General features: G+C 37.1%; 1 protein-coding gene across 3 annotated transcripts in view; it reads right to left on the minus strand.

Annotated features, from left to right (window-relative positions):
- ME1 (malic enzyme 1, NADP(+)-dependent, cytosolic) overlaps nucleotides 1–26,448 on the minus strand; it is a 235,038-nt gene that overhangs the window by 79,242 nt on the left and 129,348 nt on the right. For all 3 annotated transcript variants that reach the window (XM_011953475.1, XM_011953473.1, XM_011953474.1), the window contains one exon: nucleotides 23,379–23,482. In XM_011953475.1, the coding sequence (XP_011808865.1) occupies nucleotides 23,379–23,482 (104 nt within the window). The remainder of the gene's footprint in view (nucleotides 1–23,378; nucleotides 23,483–26,448) is intronic.

Below are 26,448 nucleotides of genomic sequence, written 5' to 3' on the forward strand. Positions count from 1 at the left end.
TTTTTTTTTTTTTTTTTTTGCTTTCCATTTGCTTTATAGATCTTCCTCCATCCCTTTATTTGAACCTATGTATGTCTTTGCATGTAAGATGGATCTCCTGAATATAGTATGTCAATGGGTCTTGACTCTTTATCCAATTTGCCAGTTTGTCTTTTAATTGGGGCATTTAGTCCATTTACATTTAAGGTTAATATGGTTATGTGTAAATTTGATACTGTCATTATGATGATAGCTGGTTATTTCACCCATTAATTGATACAGTTTCTTCTTAGCATCAATGGTCTTTACCATTTGGCCTGTTTTTGCAGTGGCTGGTACCAGTTGTTCCTATCCATGTTTAGTGCTTCCTTCAGAAGCTCTTGTAAGGCAGGCCTGGTGGTGACAAAATCTCTCAGCATTTGCTTGTCTGTAAAGGATTTCATTTCTCCTTCACTTATGAAGCTTAGTTTGGCTGAATATGAAATTCTGGGTTGACAATTCTTTAAGAATGTTGAATATTGGCCCCTAACCTCTTCTGGTTTGTAGCATTTCTGCAGAGAGATCCACTGTTAGTCTGATCGGCTTCCCTTTGTGGGTAACCCAACCTTTCTCTGTCACTGCCCTTAACATTTTTTCCTTCATTTCAACCTTGGTGAATCTGACAATTATGTGTCTTGGGGTTGCTCTCCTTGAGGAGTATCTTTGTGGTGTTCTCTGTATTTCCTGAATTTGAAAATTGGCCTGCCTTGCTAGGTTGGAGAAGTTCTCCTGGATAATATCCTGAAGAGTGTTTTCCAACTTGGTTCCATTCTCCCTGTCACTTTCAGGTACACCACTCAAATGTAGATTTGGTCTTTTCACATAGTCCCATATTTTTTGGAGGATTTGTTTGTTTCTTTTCACTCTTTTTACTCTAATCTTGTCTTCTTGCTTTATTTCATTAATTTGATCTTCAATCACTCATATCCTTTCTTCCGCTTGATCAAACCGGCTATTGAAGCTCGTGTATGCTTCACGAAGTTCTTTTAGTGTGGTTTTCAGCTCCATCATTTAAGCTCTTCTCTATACTGGTAATTCTAGTTAGCCTTTTTTCAAGGGTTTTAGCTTCCTTGCAATGCATTAGAACATGCTCCTTTAGCTCAGATAAGTTTGTTAGTACTGACCTTCTGAAGTCTACTTCTGTCAATTCATCAAACTCATTCTCTGTCCAGTTTTGTTCCCTTGCTGGCAAGGAGTTGTGTTCCTTTGGAGGAGAAGAGGTGTTATGGGTTTTGGAATTTTCAGCCTTTCTGCTCTGGTTTCTACCCATCTTTGTGGTTTTATCTACCTTTGGTCATTGATGGTGGGACCTATGAATGGGGTTTTGGTGTGGATGTCCTTTTTGTTGATGTTGATGCTATTCCTTTCTGTTTGTTAGTTTTCCTTCTAACAGGCCCCTCAGTTGCAGTTACATTGCAGTTTGCTGGAGGTACCCTCCATACCCTGTTTGCCTAGGTATCACCAGCAGAAGCTGCAAATATTGCTGCCTGATTCTTCCTCTGGAAGCTTCATCCCAGAGGGGCACCCACCTGTATGAGGTGTCTGTCGGCCCATACTGGGCGGTATCTCCCAGTCAGGCTACACAGGGGTCAGGGACCCAATTGAGGCGGCAGTTTGTCTATTCTCGGAGCTCAAATGCCGTGCTAAGAGAACCACTGCTGTCTTCAGAGCTGTCAGGCAGGGACATTTAAGTCTGGAGAAGCCGTCTGCTGCCTTTTGTTCGTATATGCTCTGCCCCCAGAGGTGGAACCTAGAGAGGCAGTAGGCCTTGCTGAGCTGTGGTGGACTCTGCCTAGTTTGAGCTTCCCTGCCACTCCGCTGACACTGTGAGCACAGAACTGCCTACTCAAGCCTCAGCAATGGCAGACGCCCCTCCCCCCACCAAGCTTCAGTGTCCCAGGTCTATCTCAGACTGCTGCGCTAGCAGTGAGCAAGGCTCCATGGGCGTGGGACCCACCTAGCCAGGCGTGGGAAGGGATCTCCTGGTCTGCCAGTTGTGAATATCGTGGGAAAAGCACAGTATTTGGGCAGGAGCATACCGCTCCTCCAGGTACAGACACAGCTTCCCTTGGCTAGGAAAGAGAAATCCCCTGACCCCTTGCACTTCCCGGATAAGGCGACACCCCACCCTGCTTCGGCTCACCCTCTGTGGGCTGCACCCACTGTCCAACCAATCCCAATTAGATGAACCAGGTACCTCAGTTGGAAATGCAGAAATCACCCATCTCTGCATCGATCTCACTGTGAGCTGCACACCAGAGCTGTTCCTATTCAGTCATCTTGGAAGCTACCTCCATCGTAATCATTTTTAAGTGTACAGTTCAGGAGTGTTAAGTATATCCACAACATTGCACAACGGATCTCTAGAACTTTTTCATCCTGCAAAACTGAAATTCTATACCCATACTAATTCTCCCTCCTCTCTTCCCCCAGCTTTTGGCAACCATTTTCTAGTTTCTGTTTCTACTTTCTGTTTCTATGATTTTGCCTACTTTAGATATTGCATATGAGTGAAATAATATTACAATTTCCCATAGGCAAAATTTTTATTTAGGTATTTAGGTATGTTTTACTGAAACTGAAGATTCATTCGTGCCTAACACTTTAACCAGGACAAAAAAAAATAAACTGAATAGAATAGAAATGAATTTTGCCTAGGAAATCAACTGCATAAATGTGTGGGATGGAGAAAGGGGTGAAATGAACTAAGTGAAAGGAGCTGTCATAATATATCTGCTTCTGACTCAGTTGTTTCACTACATTTGCCTTCGTTCCAGGGTATCTCCTCAATTTCTCTTTTGCCCAATTCCTATTTCCAAATGACATCTCTAACATACAAATTCTCCAGAGTCACTTTTATAAAAAACATCACTGAAGTGAGCTACTATACTCATTTTAATTCTTCTTTTGCATTTAGTTATAGCATCTATTTACTATCTGTGTGCACTTGAGATTTATATTAGCTATAAATACTTCTAGACAGAGACTACAGTTATAGTCTAATCCAGAGTTTAAATAAGAAAACTAAAATAGGGCTAAGGTTGGTATTATCCTCAACTATTTGTAACCAGAAAACAACATAAATGCTTGCATATTAAATTATATTAAGTATGGGACATGCATGAGGCTAAACTTTTACTTTCTATACAAGAAATTCTTATGCCACTGAAATACATACATAATACTTTTCCAAAACACTGGACAAATATACAACTACTCTATGTATGCTTTGCTCATTTATTAAGAACTGCGAATTTTACACTGTAAATCCATAGGAAAAAAGAAACACTATATCATCCAGAATTCTGAATTAATTTCAAGTAATCATCCAATTCCCTTAAGTTTACAGAGTCTTCAGACACACCATCTCTGACATTCCAACTCTAAGATTTTACCTCAGCCCTCATTCAACAACCAGTTGTTGACCACCTAATAAGTATTCTATCCAAGCTTACAGCACCCACGGTCACCACACAGAGAGGAGAGCAGTCTCTCCTCCTGATGAGGCCTGGATCCCCTGCTCCCAAACAAGCAGAGTCCCCTGCTCAGGCCAGCATTTCAGCTGCCTAACCCCTTGGCTGAACACTCCCAGCAGCTAAACAATTCTTGGATGTGGAGCACCCAGGGGCAACCAAAAGCCCTTCTGCCACTGCCTCTGTAGCGGTACTGCCCCTGTTGTCCTCAGACTTGGTAAGGAGCAAAGACCCTAAGTGCCTCATCCACATTTCCAGCAAGCTGCAGTTACCCTAAGGAGGGGAGGCCAATCTCGTGCCTCATCCACATCTCTAGCAAGCTGCAGTTACCCTAAGGAGGGGAGGCCAATCTGTCTCCTACAGTTACCCCCTGCTCAGCACTAGGCAGTGCAGTCTCCCTATCCCAGGCCAATTACACTGACACATTGCAGTGCCACATCTCTCTGGGGTAGAGCTCCAGAAGAAAAGGGGAAGTGAAAGACCCTCAGCCACAACCATTGCTGTTTCCAAGTCGGAGAGGGAACATAAACACTGAGATTGCTCCAGAGCTGTGGCGTGCAGTCCCAGAGTGCCAAGTTGCAATCTGCAGCCAGTATTCAAATAGGAGAGGAACCCACTTTCAGAGCATTAAGAGGGAGCACGGCTGCAGCTGTGGTTAAATATAGAGGAGCCACGTGATTAAGAGCCTACCTACTGACCATTATGCTTAAGTGCCCCCTACTGGATCACACTCCAAAACTTCAACACCAAAAAATACTTTGGTAACATACCCCCATGTGAAATCAAAGACAAGAAGACAGCTAGAAATAGACTCTGCACAAAGGCTCAGCCCTCTAGAGACATCTAGAAAAGAATTCTACTGACTGTACTCAATCTACATGGCAGTTAAAGGAACACTCAAACACAGAGATGAGAAAAAAACAGAGCAAGAACTTGAGTAACTCAAATGGCCAGAGTATCTTCTGTCCTCCAAATGACAACAGAGTTTTCCAGCAAGGATTCTTAACCAGGCTGAGATGACCGAAATGACAGAAATATAACTCAGAATACTGATAGGAATGAAGATCATTGAGAGTTGGAAGAGCATTGAAATCCAATTCAAGAAATCTAGTTTTTTTTCTTTGAGATGGAAGTTTCACTCTTGTTGCCCAGGCTGGAGTGCAATGGCACAATCTCAGATCACTGCCACCTCTGCCTCCTGGGTTCAAGCAATTCTCCAGCCTCCATAAACCAACCCCAAAGCTAGAAGAAGACAAGAAATAACCAAAATCAGAGCTGAATTGAAGGAAATTAAGACATGAAAAACTATTCAAAAGATCAACAAATCCAGGAGTGGTTCTTTGAAAAAATTAATAAGACAGATAAGCTACTAGCAAGATTAATAAAGAAGAAAAGAGATAAGATCCAAATAAACACAATTAGAAGCAACAAAGGGGATGTCAACACTGATCCCACAGAAACACAAATAACCACTAAAGACTATTATGAACACCTTTATGCACCCAAACTAGAAAACTTTGAAGAGATGGATAAATTCCTGGACATATAAACCCTCCCAGGACTAAACCAGGAAGAAACTGAACCCCTGAACAGACCAATAATGAGCACCAAAATTGAATCAGTAATAAATAGCCTACCACCCCCATAAAAGCCCAGGAACTGAAAGATTCACAGATAAATTCTATCAAATGTACAAAGAAGAGCTGGTACCATTCCTACTGGAACTATTCCAAAAAATTGAGGAGAGTCTCCTCCTCATTCTATGATGCCAGCATCATCCTGATACCAAAACCTGGCAGAGACACAACAACAACAAAAACTTCAGACCAATATCCCTGATTAACACTGATGCAAAAATACTCAAAAAAAAAAAAGAAAAACAAGACTTGCAAACTGAATCCAGCGGCACATCAAAAAGTTACTCCACTACGATCAAGTAAGCTTCATCCCTGTGATACAAAGTTGGTTCAACATGTACACATCAATAAATGTGATTCATCACATAAACAGAACTAAATACCAAAAAATGCTCATCTCAATAGATGCAGAAAAGACTTTTCATATAATTAAACATCCTTTCTTATTAAAAACCCTTAACAAATTAGGCATTAAAGGAACATGCTTAAAAATAATAAGAGCCATTTATGACAAACCAACAGCCAACATCATGCTGAATGAGTAAAAGCTGGGAACATTCCCCTTGAAAACCGGCACAAGACAAGGATGCCCTCTCTCGCTAGTCCTATTCAACATAGTATTGAAAGTCTTGGCCAGAGCAATCAGGCAAGAAAAAGAAATAAAGGCATCCAATTAGGAAGAAAGGAAGTCAAACTGTCCCTGTTTGCAGATGACATGATTCTATATCTAGTAAACCCCATTTTCTCAGTCCAAAAGCTCCTTCATTTGATAAACAACTTCAGCCAAGTTTCAGGATACAAAATCAATGTATAAAAATCACCTGTATTAAACATCTCTAAGGTGTTCCAACTTCAGAGTCCTATTAAAATGCTAAAAAGTTGTATTTTGTTTCCACATTCAAGACTGGTTGTATCATAAAATTCAGTGATTCAGTGATACCTGTGACCATTATGAGTCAGCTAAAATTGATCATCACAACATCTTTAACTCAGAGGAATAAACTCCTCATTCAACATTTTAAATTATTTTCTTTTGCATAAGAAAATAACATTAATAAACGTCAATAAACTTTAGCTTTCCCTTGCTACCTAAGGGATGTAAAAGTACCTGCACATAAAAATACACCAACAGCAGCCAAGCTGAAAGCCAGATCAGGAACTCAATCCCATTCACAATTGCCATAAAATGAATTAAAAAACCCTAGCAATATAGCTAACCAGAGTTGAAAGAGCTCTATATTGACAACTACAAAACGCTGCGGAAGGAAATAAGAGGCAACACAAACAAAAAGAAAAATATTCCATGCCCATGAAGAGGAAGACTAAATATCATTAAAATGGCCATACTGCCCAAAGCAATTTAGAGGTTAAACACTATTCCAATCAAACTATCAATTACATTCTCCACATAATTAGAAAAGGCTATTGTAAAGTTCATATGGAACCATGAAAAAGCCTGAATAGCCAAGGCAATCCTAAGCAAACAAAGAGACTAATGGAACAGTGTAGAGAGTCCAGAAATAAGGCTGCACACTTATGACCATCTAATCTTTTTTAAAAAATATTATTTTAAGTTCCAGGATACATGTGATGGATGTGCAGGTTTGTTACATAGGTAAACATGTGCCATGGTGGTTTGCTACACCTATCAACCCATCACCTAAGTATTAAGCCCTGCATGCATTAGCTGTTTATCCTGATGCTCTCCCTGCCCCTGCACCCCTGACAGGCCCCAGTGTGTGTTCTTCCCTTCCCTGTGTCCATGTGTTCTCATTGTTCATCTCCCACTTATGAGTTCCTGTGTAAGTTTGCTGAGGATAATGGCTTCCAGCTTCACCCATGTCCCTGCAAAGGACATGATCTCATTCCTTTTTATGGCTGCATAGTATTCCATGGTGTATATATATCACATTTTCTTTATCCAGTCTATCATTGATGGACATTTGGGTTGATTCACTATCTTTGTTATTGTGAATAGTGCTGCAATGAGCATACGCTTGCATGTATCTTTATAATACAATGATTTATATTGTTTTGGGTATAAACCCAGTAATGAGATTGTTGGGTCAAATGGCTTTTCTGGTTCTAGATCTTTGAGGAAACATCACATTGTCTTCCACAATGGTTGAACTAGTTTGCATTCCCACCAACAGTGTAAAAGAGTTTCTACTTCTCCACAGCCTCACCAGCATCTGTTGTTTCTTGACTTTTTAATAATCCCCTTCTGACAGGCATGAGATGGTATCTCATTGTGGTTTTGATTTGCATTTCTCTAACAATCAGTGATGTTGAGCTTTTTCTCATTTGTTTGTTGGCCACATAAATGTCTTCTTTTGAGAAGTGTCTGTTCATGTCCTTTGACTACTTTTTGATGGGGTTGTGCGGTTTTCTTTTTGTTTTTTGGGTTTTTTTTTGTAAATTTGTTTAAGTTCCTTGAAGATTCTGGATATTAGACCTTTCTCAGATGGAGAGATTGCAAAAATTTTCCCCATTCTGTAGGCTGTCTGTTTACTCTGATGATAGTTTCTTTTGCTGTGCAGAAGCTTTTTGGTTCAATTAGATCCCATTTGTCAATTTTTGCTTTTGTTGCAAATGCTTTTGATGTTTCTGTCATGAAATCTTTGTCCATGCCTATGTCCTGACTGGTATTACCTAGGTTTTCTTCCAGGGTTTTCATAGTTTTGTGTTTTACATTTAAGTCTTTAATCCATCTTGAGTTAATTTTTGTATAAGGTGTAAGGAAGGGGTCCAGTTCCAGTTTTCTGCATCTGGCTAGCCAGTTTTCCCAGAACCATTTATTAGATAGGGAATCCTTTCCCCATTGCTTGTTTTTGTCAGGTTTATTGACAATCAGATGGTTAGAGATGTGTGGTCTTATTTCTCAGACCTCTATTCTGTTCCATTGGTCTATGTGTCTGTTTTTTTTTTTTTTTTTTTTTTTTTTTTTACCAGTACCATGCTGTTTGGGTTACGGAACCCTGCAGTATAGTTTGAAGTAGGGTAGTATAATGCCTCCAGCTTTGTTCTTTCTGCTTAGGATTTTCTTGGCTATGCAGGCTTTTTTTTGGTTCCACGTGAATTTTAAAGTAGCTTTTTCTAGTTCTGTGAAGACTGTCAATGGTAGTTTAATGGGAATAGCATTGAATCTATAAATTACTTTGGGCAGTATGGCCATTTTCACAATATTGATTCTTTCTATCCATGAGCATAGAAGATTTTTTCATTTGTTTGTGTCCTCTCTTACCTCCTTGAGCAGTGGTTTGTAATTATTCTTGAAGAGGTCCTTCACTTCCCTTGTTAGCTGTATTCCTAGATATTTTACTCTCTTCGTAGCAATTGCGAATGGGAGTTCATTCATGATTTGGCATTCTGTCTATTTTTGGTGTATAGGAATGCTTGTGAATTTTGCATACTGATTTTATATCCTAAGACTTTGCTGAAGTTGCTTATCAGCTTAAGGAGCTTTTGGGCTGAGACCTTGGGGTTTTCTAAGTATAGGATTATGTTGTTTGCAAGCAGAGATAATTTGACTTTCTCTCCTCCCATTTTAATACTCTTTATTTTTTTCTCGTGCCTGATTGCCCTGGCCAGAACTTTCAGTACTAAGTTGAGTAAGAGTGGTGAGAGAGGGCATCCTTGACTTATGCCAGTTTTCAAGGGTAATCAGCTTTTGCCCATCCAGTATGATTAATGGCTCTTATTATTTTGAGATATGTGACATCAATACCTAGTTTATTGAGAGTTTTTAACATGAAAGGATGTCAAATCTTATCGAAGGCCTGTTCTGCTTCTATTAAGATAATCATGCGGTTTTTGTCTTTAGTTCTGTTTATGTGATGGATTTCATTTATTGATTTGTGTATGTTGAACCAACCTTGCATCTCAGGGATTAAAGGGAGGAAAACGACTTGATTGCGGTGGATAAGCTTTTTGATGTGCTGCTGGATTTGGTTTGCCAATATTTTATCAAGGATTTTTGCATCAATGTTCATCAGGGATATTGGCCTGAAGTTTTCTTTTTCTGTTGGTTCTCTGCCAGGTTTTGGTATCAGGCAATCATCTAATCTTCAATAAAGCTGACAAAAACAAGCAGTGGGGAGAGGACTCCCTATTCAATAAATGGTGCTGAGATAACTGGTTAGCCATATACAGATTGAACCTAGACTCCTTTATACCATATACAAGAATCATCTCAATAAATACTAAAATATAAAACCCAAAACCATAAAAACCCTGGAAAATAACGTAGGAAATATCATTCTGAGCATAGGATTTGGCAAAGATTTCATGACAAAGATGCCAAAAGCAATCACAACAAAAGCAAAACTTTATAAATATGATCTAACTAAACTAAAGAGCTTCTCCACAGCAAAAGAAACTATCAACAGAGTAAACAAAGAACCTACAGAATGGGAGAAAATATTTGTAAACTATGCATCTGACAAGGTCTAACATCCATTATCTATAGGGAACTTAAATCTACAAACAAAAAACAACCCCATTTAAAAGTAGGCAAAGGACATCAACAAATATTTTTCTTTTCTTTTCTTTTGAGATGGAGTTGTGCTTAGCTGCTAGAGTGCAATGGCACGATCTCAACTCAGCTCACTGCAACCTCCGCCTCCCGGGCTCAAGCAATTCTCCTGCCTCTGCTTCCCGAATAGCTGGGATTACAGGCACCCACCATCATGCCTGGCTAATCTTTGTATTTTTACTAGAGATAGAATTTCACCATGTAGGCCAGGCTGGTCTTGAACTCCTGACCTCAGGTGATCCACCCACCTCAGCCTCCCAAGGTGCTGGGATTACAGGCACGAGCCACCGTGCCTGGCCAACAAATATTTTTCAAAAAAAGATATGTATGCGGCCAACGAATATATGAAAAAAGTTCACTATCACTGATCATTAGAAAAATGCAAGTCAAAGCCATAATGAGATAACCATCTCACACCAGTCAGAATGGCTATTAATTAAACATCAAAAAACACAGATCCTGGTGTAATTTCAGAGCAAAGGAAACACTTATACACTGCTGATGGGAGTGTAAATTAGTTCACATGTTGTGGAAAGCTGTGTGGAGATTCCTCATAGAGCAAAAAACATAACTACCATTCGACGCAGCAATCCCATTACTGGGTATGTACCCAAAGGAATATAAATCAATGTACCACAAAGACACATGCACATGTGTGTTCACTCCAGCACTATTCAAAATAGCAAAGATATGGAATCAACCTAAAGGCCCATCAATAGAAGAGTGGATAAAGAAAATGTGGTACATAATCACCATGAAATGTACAGCCTTAAAAAAGAATGAGATTATGTCCTTTATAGGAACATGGATGGAGCTGGAGGCCATTATCCTCAGCAAACTAATGCAAGAACAAAAAACAAATTACCACATGTTCTCACTTATAAGTGGAAGCTAAATTATAAGAACATGTGAACACAAAGAAGGGAAAAACAGACACTGCACCTTACTTAGAGGAGGAGGGTGGAGAGGAGCAAAAAAAGTAACTAACAAGTACTATGCTTAGTTCCTGGGTGATGAAATAATCTGTACAACAAACCCCCATCATACAAGGTTACCTATATAACAAACCTGCAGATGTACTCCTGAACTTAAAGTTATTTAAACGAAGTATCACAGTAACAACATATATTATAAAGGAAGATGGAAAAGAACGAGGCCCTGACCTCTAATATATTGATGACTTAATGCTAAGCCAAATAAATAAATATAATTACAATACAGTGTGATGCATGCTATTTTAGTGTATACATGCTAGGATACTATACAGAAAACTTCTCTAATCCAGTCTAGATATTTAACCTGAGTGATGAAAGATAAGCATGAATTAAATAAGCAAAAGCACTGGGGGAAGAAGGAGCAGTTTATACAGAGGAGAAGTGTGACAGAACAATGACATGTGCAGGCAATTAAAACTATTTATTTATACAATAGTGTAAAGGATACACGGAAGGGTGGAGGATGGCAAGACAGGAAGGTGAAGTGCATGGGCCAGATTACAAAGGTATTTATATGTAGGTGAATACAGTCAATAGCGGGGTAAAGGTAAGTTCCTGAATACTTATTAATGTGATCCTAAAGACAATCAGAAGTTACCGAGATGGTTTAAAGATATAAAATGTTCAAGTTGGGTTATGGTTATAGAAACTGGGTTATGGTTATGGAAATGGATCAAGGACATGATAGACAAATTGTCTGGATAGATTTAATAATGAATCTGCTCTTAAGATAAATGCACAGGACAATAATGGGGTCATAGAAGAGACCCAAGAAGAATAAATTATTTCCATATCTGCTTTATGATACAATCAGATGATACTGATACAGATGTTTCAACAAAAGAGAGAGTTGAGAACTAGTCTAGTCAATTGGCATAAATGGGTTATGTAAACCCACATCTTATTCTTTGCAAAGTTAATTTGACAGTTGCTTGTATCTATGTACCTTTTTTATTGTGAATGTAATTTTTACTACAAACTTACTTTGAAGCTAATTGTACAATTAATATATAGCATAGGGAATAGAATGCAAAGCAAATAAAAACTTTTTGTGAACTTATTTTTCTTTTGAATTATTTACCTTGCCAATTGTCCCTTGAGCTCTTTATGAAATAAACTTTGGGTAGCAAGGGAAAGCTAAAGTTTACTGAAGTTTATTAAAGTTGTTTTGTTATGCAAAACAAAATAATTTACAATTTTGAAAGAGAAGTTTATTCCTCTGGGTCAAATATATTGTGATGATCAATTTCAACTGACTCATAATGATCACAAGCATGGCTGAATCACTGAATTTTATGAAACAACCAGTCCTGAATGTTGAAACAAAGTACGATTTTTTTAGCACTTCCATAGAATCCTAAAGTTGGAATACTTTAGAGACATTTCATTCTAATCCATCATCTCACATGAAAGTAGAAATATTTATATCTTTAAGCACATCTGTCCATGTTCTTATAGTGACGGAGAGTTCACAAATAACATTAACAACAGAAACAATAAGGAATAACAACCTCTGAGTAATTTTTATGCACAAGTACTTTTATATACATTATTTTATTTGGGGACAATTCTAACTATTAAATGCTCCATTTACTATTAAGCCAAATTTGCCAGCCTACACCTTTTAACTAAATTATTGGCCCTAGTAATCCTTCCTGAAAAATAAAAATTATAGTTACTATTTATAGCACTTGATAAAAGTAATTTGTTTTATATGTTTTCTCTCAATCATCATAATAACTGTCTGAAGGTACTATTGAAGGTACTATTACTATTTTCTCCCAATTTACAGGCAAGAAAATTAAACCTTGGGGAAGGTAAGTAATTTTTCCAGTGTTACAAATGTACTAGTTGGTGGAGATGAGGATTGACTCCAAAGTGCAGGTTTTACTTATCACATGCACCTGAGATATGGGCTTTGCAAGCTGTCAAAATCAGATTTCTAAACTTCCTGAGCTGAGAGTCAGGCTCCAAACTACGGTAAATTAACTGAATTAGGAAATGTCATTCTATGATGCCTCTGAAGAAATGGACTGCAAACCTGTCCCAGGCAACACCATTCCGACATGTGCTCAGTAGGATTAGCCTTTCTTTCCATCTACATTTCTACACATCCCAATCTAACAATATTGGTCAAGAAAAATTTAACAGTTGCCTTTTTTTGTTTTCTATTCACAAATGTGGCATTTTTACCATGTATATGCAGAATATGATATTATTTTAATGAGGATATGAAAAAAGTGGGTCACCATCTGTGGATACCACAAAGAAAAACACTCTTGAGAATTAATCACTACATCATAGTTAAATCAAAAACACGGCACACTGTGTTAATTCTGGCTTGCTTTATAGTTAGTGAAATAACAGTAACAGTCAAATCATGGAAAACTGAGTTAGCTAGAATGTGATCATCTTGGCAATAGGAATGATTATTTTGTTTTTACATTTTGATTATGGCAAATTTTACACAAATTTTGTTGTAGCTTTAAATAATGAGACTTTGACATATATCAGCTCAAACAATATTTACTACCAACTTGCATTAAGTGTCATTAGATTACTCTATGTAACATACTAACTTTAGAACTAACTTCTAATTCCTTGAGGGATAATCTGCTCCTGGGACCTGAGACAATCGGGCATTGATCACTTACCATGTGCTGATGGCTCTCCTTTCCACATAAAAATGATGCTAGTAATTCAATAAAAATAAGGCATGTTTGAATGAAATAATTTTCTAGTAATGGTGAAAGATTTCTGCAAAACCACTCACATTGTCTTATGTGGCCTCCCTTTGAGTATCTCAATTCAGTTCAACAAATATTTATTGTTTATCTACTCTGTGCCAAGCATTGATACATAAAATGAACAAAGTAGATCCCTGTCCTTGAGAGTATACCTTCTAGTGGAAGAAACACACAATAAGCATAAACATAATAAATGCATAATGGTAATAAGTGATATTTAAAAAAGGAAAACTAGAGTGAAACAAGGGTGATCAGGAGAGCCTGGGTAGGGAGAAGATGGGACAGGTTTCAGTATTACATAGGGTATTCAGGGTAAAACTCAGAAGAAGGTTAAGATTTGAGCTAATATATGAAAAAGATTAAGTTCTTAACCAAACACATTTCTGGGAGAAGAATATTTTAAACAGAGGGAAAAGCAAGTGAAAATATTCTAAGTTAGAAACATGCCTTGAGAGTTCAATGACAGTACAGGAAGCGTGGAGAATGTGGGTGCAGGAAAGTGAGCACATCATAGAGGTGAGGAAGGGGGCCATATCAGGTCTTGAGGGTCATTATAAGGACTTTGGCTTTCATTAACTGAAATGCACTGACTGTCAATACTAATGTTAGGTCCAGATACGATATTAGTTGCAATTAGGGTTTCAGTTTCCTAGAGAACCAAAAAAGTACCCTTAATTTCTGATCTTACCCCCAAACCAACTTTCTAACTTTGCCTCTTTAATTATTCTTTTCCTTACAGCATCTTTAATCTCTAATAATGAAAATATATGTACTTCAATCAAGATATTGCTATTGATATTGCGTTTTTTGTTTTGTTTTTAGGTTAATCTACAACTGAGGAAATCACATTGAGTCTCCTTTTTTATGTTACCAATGAGCAGATGTATTATTCTTATTTTCTAATTTTTTACATGTAGGAATACAGATGGAAAACAGTAAGAAACATAAGCTTTTAAGAAACTGGGCTTAATCTTGCTAAATGAAAGTTAAGAGAATAAAAAGAGAGAGATACAGAAAAGAAACATGATATACAGATTATTTTCAAATCATAATGATTACCTTTAATAATCTAATAATTTAGCTTTAATAAATTCAGATAAAATATTAAGGCCTTTCTCTATATAAATGTCAATGTTTACAAATTCCAAGAGAAAAAGATAGGTGACAATGGATACAACAGGAATTTATTAAAATGTTTATTTTCTTTAGATAAAATTACAACCTAAAACATAAATGTATCTATATAATTAAAACTCAAATCTTTAGTTTACTATAGGCAGAGATTCTTTATTTAGAAAATTGTGACTTTCTCTAGTTTATGTTGGGGAGCTACTTTTACTTCAGATATATGTCACTGTACTTTCAGGAACATTAGACTCAATGCTTAAATAATGCTTTCAACAGCAGTTCTTTTATGCCTACTATAGGGTAAAATATAATATGGGATAGTCAGAAAAAAGCAATCCCTTGATAATACAGTACTGTTTCTAACACAGCTTATATTCTAGTAAGGAAAATAGGGCTAAATGAAATAATGCAAGCACAAGATTCATGTAACCAGAATAAAAACAGTGTAAAACATTTATATCCATATTAAAGGAATGGTGGAATTTATGCAATTGATTAGAATAAAATGGAATTAGGCACAAAAAGTATCTAAAAAGAAGAGTTGTAAACCATGTTCAGAAAGAAACAGTAAACTTGACTTGCTAAAGTTCTGGCTTCTCCAAGGTTGGACTGGGATACTGACAGGGATGCAAATCAAATATCAAAATACCGAAGTATATATCCACTTTAAATCCATTATGGAATATAAGTGCACATGTATTTATACATACATACACATAATGCATATCTTTAGATTTCTAATTCTTTCATGACCCACCATTTTTGTTCACTTGAAAAAAAAGTAGAGAGAATGGTATAAATAGAAATAGTTGGGATTTTAAGGAAAATATGGCTATAGTTAATTGTGAATCTGATCTTTCTTTGGATGGGAAAATGGAAAAAAATTCTGAGTCAGAAACCTGATTTGAGTCATATTCCCTAGTAACACGACCGCTGATGTTTTTCACATTGACAGACATTCTTTGCATTTTATTTTTTTCAGCGGGTTATTTCACCTTGAGTCCACAAAGGAAGAATAGCAGGTGTTATCCCAAATAATCATATGATTTCGTTAAATTTCTTATGAAAAGCAAAGTAATTCATGCTGATCAAAGTGACAGCTGGAATCTAAAGAGCCTCATAGACTTATAGATAAAATCATGTAAGTTATAAATAGTTATAAATACATCCTCGTCATCTAAAAAATGATCAGGCATAAAAAGAAATTATTAGAATGGGTGGAAAAACATAGCACAGAAAGTCAGCCATGATATTAACTGCAGAAGAAATGGCAGAAAGAAGAGGGCAGTAGAAAAAGGCCCTTCCCTGTTAGGAAGCCAAGGATTTAGCGTAGAGTTGGGGAACTCTGTCTAACTGCAACCCCGAGTAAGGGTGAACAGTACATATTAATTTACATGTTTGATGCCTTCTTTAGGAAAGAGGATATTAATAATTGAAAAAATAAATTTAGTATATCCTGGCCATGACAATTCAGTGGCTATATATCTTGAAATCTGGTATGTGACCCTCAAGGACGACTACCAACTTGATAGCTTCTCTGACTAGTCTGGTCTGTTTCAGGCACACAGCCAAGACTTTTGTTCAACCATACTCAGCAAAAAAAGCATAATTTCATGAAAACTCCATTATCACACCTGGCAGCAAATGGTAGATGATATGGCTTCAGACTAAGATTATTTCTCTTAAACTTTATGTGATAGATCACAGAACAATTTGTGATGGCAGCCAAGGTTGAAGGAGGGTGTAGTATAATAACCATGTTTATGGCCATTCCTAGTGCTTCCCAATAACTTTTAATTTTTGTCATTTAAAACAAAAAAGAAAAAATATTTAAAATACAGTCTTTGTTGAATATTAGTTATTTATTCCATTTAAAAAATTTAATATTAGTTATTTAAAGCTTACTTGAGGTAAAGCTTTTGTTCTCATTTAGTTAATAATAATTAATGAAATTCTAATATAGAGAATTTTAGGCAGTAAAGCTGAAGTTGCCTCTACATTTCTTTAATTTTCAGGGGCAACTGATTTTGTAAAAAAAAAAAAGGATACAATAAGAAGTACAACTACAAAAACAAACACTACATATTTAAGAGCTTTAATATTTCCTGAAATTCAATCACATGAAAAGAAATTCTTTAATAAGTTCTTCCATTCATACCTTTCATTTTAAGCTATATAAACAAAACAAATCAAATTCTCTCATTCATTTAACAAATATTGATTGAGTACTTATCACATACTAGATAACTTTTTAGAAACTAGGGATATGGCAGTGGAAGAAAAAGAAAACTCCCTGCTTTCACAGAACTTAACAGTACATGAATAGAGACAGAACATAAATAATTAAATATAAAATATGTCAGCTATTTATAAACGTATGAAAAGAGGAAAGTGGACTGAGGGTAAAATTTTACATAGGTTAGACAAAGAAGTCCTTACTGAGAAAGGGCTATCTGAGGAAATGTTAAAGGAGGTGATAGAGCTAGTCATGTGGAAAACTGGGCAGAGGCAGGTATGGTGAAGACGTCAAGTAGACAGAAAGGCAAGCTTTGACCTAGTTTGAATTAGAAAAATAGCAAACAGGTCACAACAAATTGGGCAAGGGGGGAAACTAGCAGGAGATAAAGTGAGAAAGGTAACAGGAAGCCAGAAGTCCCAGGGCCTTTTACGCTATTGCAAGAACTGGTTTTTATTCTGAATAAAATGATAAGCTTTCCTGGGGTTTTGAGCAGAGAAATTACCTAACTCAGAATCATCACAGCTTTTGTGTTGAGGAAGACTAAAAGTCAATAAAGGAGGAAGCAGTGAAACAGAATTTTCAGGCTAAAGAGCAATAAAGGAGGAAGTAGAATTTCATTAACAGTTAAAAAATTGTTGCAATAATCCAGGGAAAAGAGGTTCAGATAAGAGAAGTAATGATACTGGCAATGAGAAAAGGTTAGATTCTGGATACATTCTGAAGTTAAAGCTACTAAGTTTTGCAGGTGGCCTGGGTACAAAGTGGTAATTCCAACATTTTTAGTCACAGGAACAGGAAGAATGGGGCTGCCATTTATTGAGATGGGAAAGGCTGCATCAGGAGCAGGGCTGGGGGTAAGTGGGAGATTGGGAGTCCAAGTCTGGACGTGTTACACATGCTACGTCTATTACAGATCTAAGTAGAAATGTCAAGGAGGAGTTTTACCACAGGATTCTGAAGTTCAGAGAAGAGGTACAGGTTAGTGATAAAGATTTGGGAGTCACAAATATAAAGATGTATGACTTGATGAGATTACCAAGGAAGTGGAGATAAACAGCAAAAAGAAAAGTTTCAAGCTTCAAGCCCGGAAGCATTTTAATGTATATAGGTGGCAGGGAGTAGGGAAGATGAAAAGGAATAAACTGAGGAAAATTACAAAGTAACAATCAGTGAGGTAGGGGAGTGTGCTATCCTAGAAGCAAAGAGAAGAAATTCTGTATGTTGGGCTTCAAATTTTTCCTTTACCTGTATTCTTAAAGTATTTTCTTAACCTACATACTCAGACGTAGAATTACTAGGTCCAATTGATACATTTATTGGACAGGCCAGTACTAGGAAATAGATTTGTGCTACTCCACTAGAGATGCTAATTAATATCCAAGCTAATTAATCATTACTTTCTGAATTCAGTAATTACATTGAATATCATGATATGCCTCTCAGATCCCCCAACTGTTGTCCTGGGGGTTGCCTCAGCTGCAGAGTCCTTTCACCATAGACCATGACTTACGCTCTTCCCCAGAGTGACCCACATCCAGTGACTAACTGATGCAGGAATATAAAGCCTTGACCATCTCAGCCCAGCTGGTAACAACTCTGAAAAGCCACTGTAGCTTCAGAGTTCCCCACAGGATCAGGGAAAGCTGTCATCGTGCCTGCAGGCAGCTCAACTTCTCCCTCTGCCCATTCCTGCTTCCTTTGCTGTTTCTTCCACAGAGTTTAGTCTCAAGGGCACTTCTTAAAAACTTCTTAAATACTAAATCTCATTTCCAAATGCGCCTCCCAGGTAACCTAATCTTGGAATAGTCTGAGAAAGCTGGTAATAAGATGGGGCTTTGGTGCTAGTTAACTCACTGCCACAGTGGTAATGAGGACCCCACCACTGGTAGAAGATGGAGCACACACCCGGTCCAAGGTAGCAGTCCAACTATTAAAACTCACCAGAGGTGAGCTGAGATGTTGGGAAGGGAACATCTTAGTTAGAATGGTATTTCAGATGTTTGAGAAATATGAGAGAAGTAGTAACTATAAGGACAATGGAAAAAACACAGAAAGCTCAGAGAAAGTAACTGCCAAGAAGAAAGCCAGAGGGCCTTCTTTATAAATACAAAGATGTTCTCAGCTTCTGTAGCTGTTGGGTAAAGAAAGTTTATGTCCAGAAACAGGGCTTAATGATCAGAATATTCAAGCTCCCAAACTCAATGAAAGCAGATCTGCTAAGTCAGAATCCTAGTTAGAAAAGAATGGGAATTTGCCACATGGAATGGGATGTCTGGTTTGATGTCTTCTGAAATCCTGAATCCCCAGATTCCCCCAGTGCTTTCTAACCTAGGGGAATCACAAAGTGGCCTTCCCCTTCTTTCTTGGGATGATAAGGATAGAGATTTCACCCCTATAAGATAACATGTGCCCCTTAACTACCATCTACCTCTGCCTCCCCTGCAGATCCCTGGGCCAATAACTAAGGTTTTATCACAATATAACCTATCTGGGACACACTAGAGTTAATAAAGAAAGAAAGAGATTTACCCCAAAGAAGCCACAAGACCTAGATAGTCTGTATTAGCCAGGAGAATACATGTAGAATTAAATGTTGAGGGTGTTTGATTAAAAGGGCTGGAACCTAAGAAAAGGAAGAGCTTACTGATTTGCAAGCACTCTCCTGAGATGCAGGATTTAACATGGGCAAGAATCCCAGAAGATGGTCCAAACTCACTGCTAGGATGGTTCCTAGAAACATGGACAAATTAATGGCTGATACTAGTATGACTGAAATGCCAGGAATGCTGTGGCAGATGGCAGAAAAGGGGATTGCGAGGCTCAGAGAACTGGGCAGTCTGGTATATAGACATGAGCTAAAAGCCAGAAAATCCTTAAGATGAATATATACCACAGGAAGACCCAGAAAACACACCATTTCCCAAAGCCATAAGGAATATGCCAATGAGAAGACATCAACATTACTAAAAATTTCAGAGGTGGTTCTCCCCTGAAGGTCATGAGTGACGGAAGAAAAGGATGATATATAACCAGGCTGACTGATAGCAATGAGGATGCTGAGACCAAGTGAGAATGCTTAACCATCAGAAGCCAGGTAGACACAACTATCATAAGAGTGGCAAAAGTGGGGAGTGTGTGTGTGTGGCTGGCTAACCCACAAAACGTTACTAAGATAATTAATGGAATCTTGCATCCCTAGAGGCAAAACAGAGAGCTAACAAAGCTACTACTCAATATTTACCATCAAAAGAAACCAAAGATGAATGACCACAAAGTTGAGTGTAGCTGCCCCAATGAAGTTACAATCTCTTGCTCAGCTTCCAAACCTGAGTTAATTTTTAGACCCAGAACCCACAAACTGAAGAAGAGGCCTAGTTCCCAGAAGAAAGAACCTTTTAACACCATGACAAGAGTATAGGATAATAATCCCCCCAATATTTAGCCACAGGGAACTACAGTACTTTACCCAAGTAACTGTGCACTGGAGAAGGACTATCCAAATGTTTGAGGACTAACGAGCACACAGTTGACACTGATACCTGGTGACCTGAAGCATCAAAATGCTGTTCCCCTTTCCCTGTTAGAGTAGAGGCTTATAGGAGCCAGTAATAAATGGAGCCCCAGCCAAAGTCTGGCTCATAATAGGTCCACTGTGACCACAGATCCACCTAGTGGTGATTCTTCAGACCCTAAATGTGTAATCAGAAAAGACAGACTTGGTAAGTGCCATAAGACTCTCATCAAATCCTCAGCCTGTGAGTGAAGAGCTCTAATTGTGGAGAAGACCAAGAGGAAGAATTTAAAGCTGCTCTACCCCAAACCTACCAAGATGGCAAATAAAAAAAACAACACAGCATTGAAGGAGGAAGAGGGGGAGGTTGATGGGCAGAAATTAGTGTCCATGTAAGTATCTAAACAGCATGCAGGGGTGGTCCCAACTAAGTTATCCATGGCTGTTGGTGGGTCCATGTTGCACTATAACTTCTGTACTATGCCCTTTCTTCCAAAGAGGTTTATCCCAAAGGTACTCCATTTTTTTTTTTTTCAAAAGAGTCTTGCTCTGTTGCCCAGGCTGGAGTGCGGTGGTGTGATCTTGGCTAACTGCAACCTCCACCTCCTAGGTTCAGGTAATTCTAGTGTTTCAGTCTCCGAGTAGCTGGGATTACAGGCATATACTACCATGCCTGGCTAATGTTTTTGTATTTGTTAGTAGAGACAGGTTTTCGCCATGTTGGCCAGGCTGGTATCCAACTCCTGGCCTCAAGTGATCCGCTTGCCTCGGCCTCCCAAAGTGCTGGGATTACAGGTGTGAGCCACTGTGCCCGGCCCAAGGGTACTCCTTAATAAACTCTATCTCAGAGTCTGATGTCTAGGTAACCTGTAACAATCATTTCCCACTTTGATTTAAGTTATGTTTCTTTTTAAAATAATCTTGGGTTTATCTTCAGTACAACTTCTCAATTTAATTGGGTAGTGTTAGGTTTCACATCTAAATCATTTTCCTGAAACAATGTTATGACAGAAGGTATTTTTTTAGTCTTTCGCATTTTTCTCTGGAACTACAACCCCTGATTTATAGGTGATCTCTACATTTAAAATTATTGTTGACACTTGTCAATCCCTGTTTCCTTACAAAGAACTTAGGTAACTCCTCAATTCTACATTAAAAAAACAACAGTTTTTCTGATTCTGGATTGACACAAAATATTCAAAATTCACTCATATCTCATTTTTTCCCAAAAACTTTTCATTGGTTCCCAATAATAAAAATTCCTTCTCCCCTTATTTCATCAGCCCTTACGTGCACCTAACTTGTTAGCAGCGTCTGTTTGTTAAAGTTGTCTTATTTAGATAGACTTTATTCCAGATTGCATTTCCATTCCTTTTATACAACCTTACACTATTATCTATACAATCTCTTGATTAATGGTGCTACTGAGGAAGTTGGATAATTTCAAAACCTTACATGAGCGTTTCACAAGATAAGGCACTTTAAACATGAAAAGCTATTAGAAATTAACTGTACTATGTGATCTCAAAAAAAATGCAGAGTTTCTCAACTATTTCTATAAATAAGTATAGTTTAATGAAATAGGTTAAATAATTACAATAAATAAATCAAACATGTGGTTCTAAAATGTAGTCCATACTAATTGGCAAATGTACTCAGCATTAAAACCTTGAGTAATGAGAGGTTAAATGCATTCTAAATGTTGTGCAAGCTGATGAAAGCACTTTCTGCTGTTGGATACAACTTCTTAAAAATAAACATTATAATAAAAAGAAACCAGAAGTGCGTCTCTAGTTACAGTTAATTCTAGTGATGACTTTATTTCTAAGAAAAACCAAGGCAACATATGTGTTTTTAAATAGCATGTGGTTTCTGTGGTTATACAGTAACCAAGGGATGACTGTCAGTGTGATAAAATTCTCTTCGAATATATTACTAAATTATGGTGGGAGCCTCTTTTCTGAAAAAAAAAAAAAAAAAAGGAAAAATTTACTATAGCATCTGGCCCACAAACAAATGTCAACTTGAAAAGATGAAAATACAGGTTGAGCATCCCTAATCCAAAAAATCCAAAATCCAAAATGCTCCAAAATCTGAAACTTTTTGAGCGCTGATATGATGCCACAAGTTACCCCAAACACATTATTTTTTTCATTGCATTAGTGGTATATTAACTATGTTTTTTGCTGTTAAGGATTTATGTGTGATAAGTACAAAAAAAGATTGCTTATTGGTAGCATATAAAATTCAGAGTCAGGGATAATGGTGATGCCAAACAACCGTATATCGTCCACATGGGCAGCTGAGATAGTGACATCTTTGCCTCTGATGGTTCGATGTACATAAACTTGGTTTTACACACAAAATTATTTAAACTTTTGCATAAAATTACCTTTAGGCAATGTGTATATGATTTATATGAAACATAAATAAATTTTGTGTTTAGATATGGGTACCATCTCATTATATATATGCAAATATTTCAAAATCTGCATAAACACTAATGGTTTCAGGTGATTTAGATAAGAGACACTCAACCTATATAGTACTCCATTTTAATCAAATATTATAGTTTTAATCAGAGACGTGTGGATCATGATGGACTGCCCTGTTCTTGCTCCATTCTGGACCCCTGTGGACTCTACCAACTCATGCTCAATCCCCACCTCTTTTTCTGCTTTTCCTTTGTGGCTGGTGGTTGACCATAAAGGAGTCAAATATCAGCCACAAAGATGACTGAAGATCAGATTTTATCATCAACCAGAAAGTATAGATTGTCAGTAAACATAAAAAGGTTTGCAGGTAATTTAGTCACAGGTCACTGTCTCCTTTACCATAATCATGCATTTCAACAGCCACAGGTTCTAAAGATTCTTGTTAAAAAAAAGTAGATTCAGGGACAGCAACAGAGATAATCTTTTCTGGATAGACACATGATATTATCATTTGTCCGTTAACAGTCATGAGGAAATAGATAGGATATATGCATTCAAATTACTTCTAATTATTAAACCATATTGCATAAATCTTTGATTTTTTAATAGTCTGTTACATTATTGTTACTGACTAAAATATAGATAAAATAAAGATACATACTTGGAAGAAACCGACTCCATGAATTCGTCCAAAAAATCATCATATTCAGAACCTCTTACTCTTCTCTGCCGTAGTCCAATGTAGAGTGGGTCTTTAAGTAACTCCTATTTAAAAAAGTACCATAATAGAAGTAACTATAACCAAGTCATTTATTGAGCCTTAGTTTCTTCATCTGTATAAAAGGGATAAAAATAGAAATAAAATCTTACCATACTGATTCAGAATTAACCTACAGGGTAATTACTTAATGTTACATAGAATATACTGTAGTATTTATACACCAAATAAGAAAAAAAATTCCTGCCCAGGAGCAGTGGCTCATACCTGTAATCCCAACACTTTGGGAGGCCGAGGCAGGCCAATCACGAGGTCAGGAGATCAAGACCATCCTGGCTAACACAGTGAAACCCCTCTCTACTAAAAATACAACAATTAGCCAGGTGTGGTGGTGCGCACCTGTAGTCCCAGCTACTTGGGAGGCTGAGGCAGGAGAATTACTTGAACTTGGGAGGTGGAGGTTGCAGTGAGCCGAGATCACACCACTGCACTGCAGCCTGGGCAACAGAAGGAGACTCTGTCGCAATTAAAAAAAAAAAAAAAAGGAAAGAAAAATAATTCCTAAATGTTAACATTCTAGACTATTCTGAGGAAAACAAAAAAAAAAAATCAAAATATTTCATTTGTGTTAATTAGAAAAGTTCAACTGAGATTTTACAGACAAAGGTAATCACACAGAGAAATAACATTTAGTTTTGAAATACTAGCTTAAAGAATGGAAAGATAGCAATTCCTTTCTTAATTTTCCACTTCCAAAAGCAAAACCATCAAACAACAGTTTTATTTTGCCTTTACTATGAGAGTTAACAGACTGTAAAATAAATTTTTTAGCCTTTACTAGTGTTTTCTTAAAATTTTTAACTTTACACAGTTTAAGTTGTTTCTTAAACTAAGAACATTGCCCTGTATAAGTTTTGGTTTGTATAATATGTAATATCACTTTTATTAAATCAGTTTTGAAATCAAGATATAATTTAAATACAATATAACATACCCATTCATAACAAAATCTCAGTAAACTAGAAGCAGAAAGGAACTTCCTCAACGCAATAAAGGACATCTAAGAAAAACCCACATATACTAGCATATTTAGCAGTGAAAGACTGAGTGCTCTTCACTTAAGATAGGGAACAAGACAAGGATATTTACCCTCATCACTTCTACTCAACACTATACTGGAGACGCTAGCTATTACAATAAGGCAAGAAAAAGAAAGAAATATAGTTCAAAAAAAAAAAAGAAGCAAAACCTTTTTTATTTGTACACACGATTGTGTACATAGAAAATACTAAGAAATCTACCAAAAAAAATCCCAGTAGAAAAAAAATACATGAACTTAACACAATCACAAGTTATAAAGTAAATATACACAAATCAATTGTACTTCTATATACTTGCAACGGACAGTTAAAAATGAAACAAAATATACAACTCTATTTATAATACCAGCCCAAAATGCAAAACTCATAGGGACATATTTAAGAAAACATGTGTAAGACCTGCTCACTGGAAAATACAAAATATTGCTGAAAGAAACTCAAAAACACTTAAATTGGGAATAACCTGCAAAAATAAGTAAATAAATAAATAAATAAATAAGACCAAAGTGACACCTTCAGTAACCTAGAATAGAGAAAATTGAAATAATGAATTTGTGAATCTGAATCTGGCTAATGAGATTTCCAGGCAGAATGCTGACTTGGTTTCTTGTGGTTATATAATAAGGTCTAAAACAGAGAAGAGCTAGGGAAGAAAATGTTCAGTTTGTGAGCAAAACTGAAAGAATATAGGACACAGGATTTGCTGGTAAAAAATGTGCAATAAGGTCTTCAAAGATCAAATTAAGTGTGTGGTTTTAATAACTTTTTCAGAAATCTCTGAATGATTTAAAGTGAAGACTAATAGATCACCTTAACTAGACAAAAGGAACTGGTCGCACAACATTCTGCCATGCCAGCCAATATAGGAAGGAGCCTATTTTGAAAAGAATTGTGAATGGAGCCTCTGTCACATTGAGTAGACTATAATCTGATACAGAGAAGGTCTAAAGAGTTTTTAAGGGCATGGTACTATCTTGGATTATTAAGATAGAGACACTTCAAAATGAAAATAATTATCTGGGTCCTCAATTTTCTGTAGTCAGTAAGCAGACTGAGAAAGTTATTCAGCTGCTAATACAGATCATTTCTTATGAAAGAGGAAGGATATCTCAGAGGACAGAGCCAAGAACCCAGAGGGCAAAACCAAAAGCCTAAAAAAGAACCATGAACTACAGAACCACCCTGAGGAAACTGAATGGGCCCTACTCAAAGAATATTCCCTTCCCTTCTCTTCCCCGTGTAGGTGGCCTGGCAACATGTGTCCTGTGAGATTTCAAAATTGCTATGTACCATTTAGAGCCATATGATTCCTACTCCAGCTTTGAATGAGAATGTTGATGGCGTTTATTCTGTCCCTGCCTCACCATTGTATGTTTGATGTGTGGGAACACAGAAATGAGCTCCACCAAGGAGCAAAACCCAAGAAACGTCATTTGCATCTAGACCAGATTTAGATGACAATATCTTGAACTTTGGACCTGCTGCTATTAGTGGGATGAAACTTTTGAAATCCTAGGATGGTGATGAGCACATTTTGCATGTGGAATGTGACCAATTTCTGAAGAATGAGAACTGATGTGGAGAAAGGCCCAGCTGTGCCAGGCATCCTAGCTTTCCTAGCCATTCCAGTCCAAATTGCCAGCCCACAGAATCATAAACATTAAAAAAACAGTAATTGTTTTAAGCCACTGAGATGGTGATGTTAAGAAGGTTAAACCTTCGGATGTTAAGAATAATCCGAAGAGGAGTTTACTTAAAGCCAATAGAAATGATAGCCTTTCTTCACACTTGTTGTCCTGTTGTAATTAGTAATGGCACTCTCTGTCATTATGAAATTGTTTTGGTTTGGCCAATATATCCTATGTATAATGTATTGCATAAGAAGAGTTAAGGATTTCCAGCTAGCTGAAAGT

Source organism: Colobus angolensis, unplaced genomic scaffold, assembly GCF_000951035.1.
Source record: "Colobus angolensis palliatus isolate OR3802 unplaced genomic scaffold, Cang.pa_1.0 Scaffold362, whole genome shotgun sequence".
NCBI lineage: Eukaryota > Metazoa > Chordata > Mammalia > Primates > Cercopithecidae > Colobus > Colobus angolensis.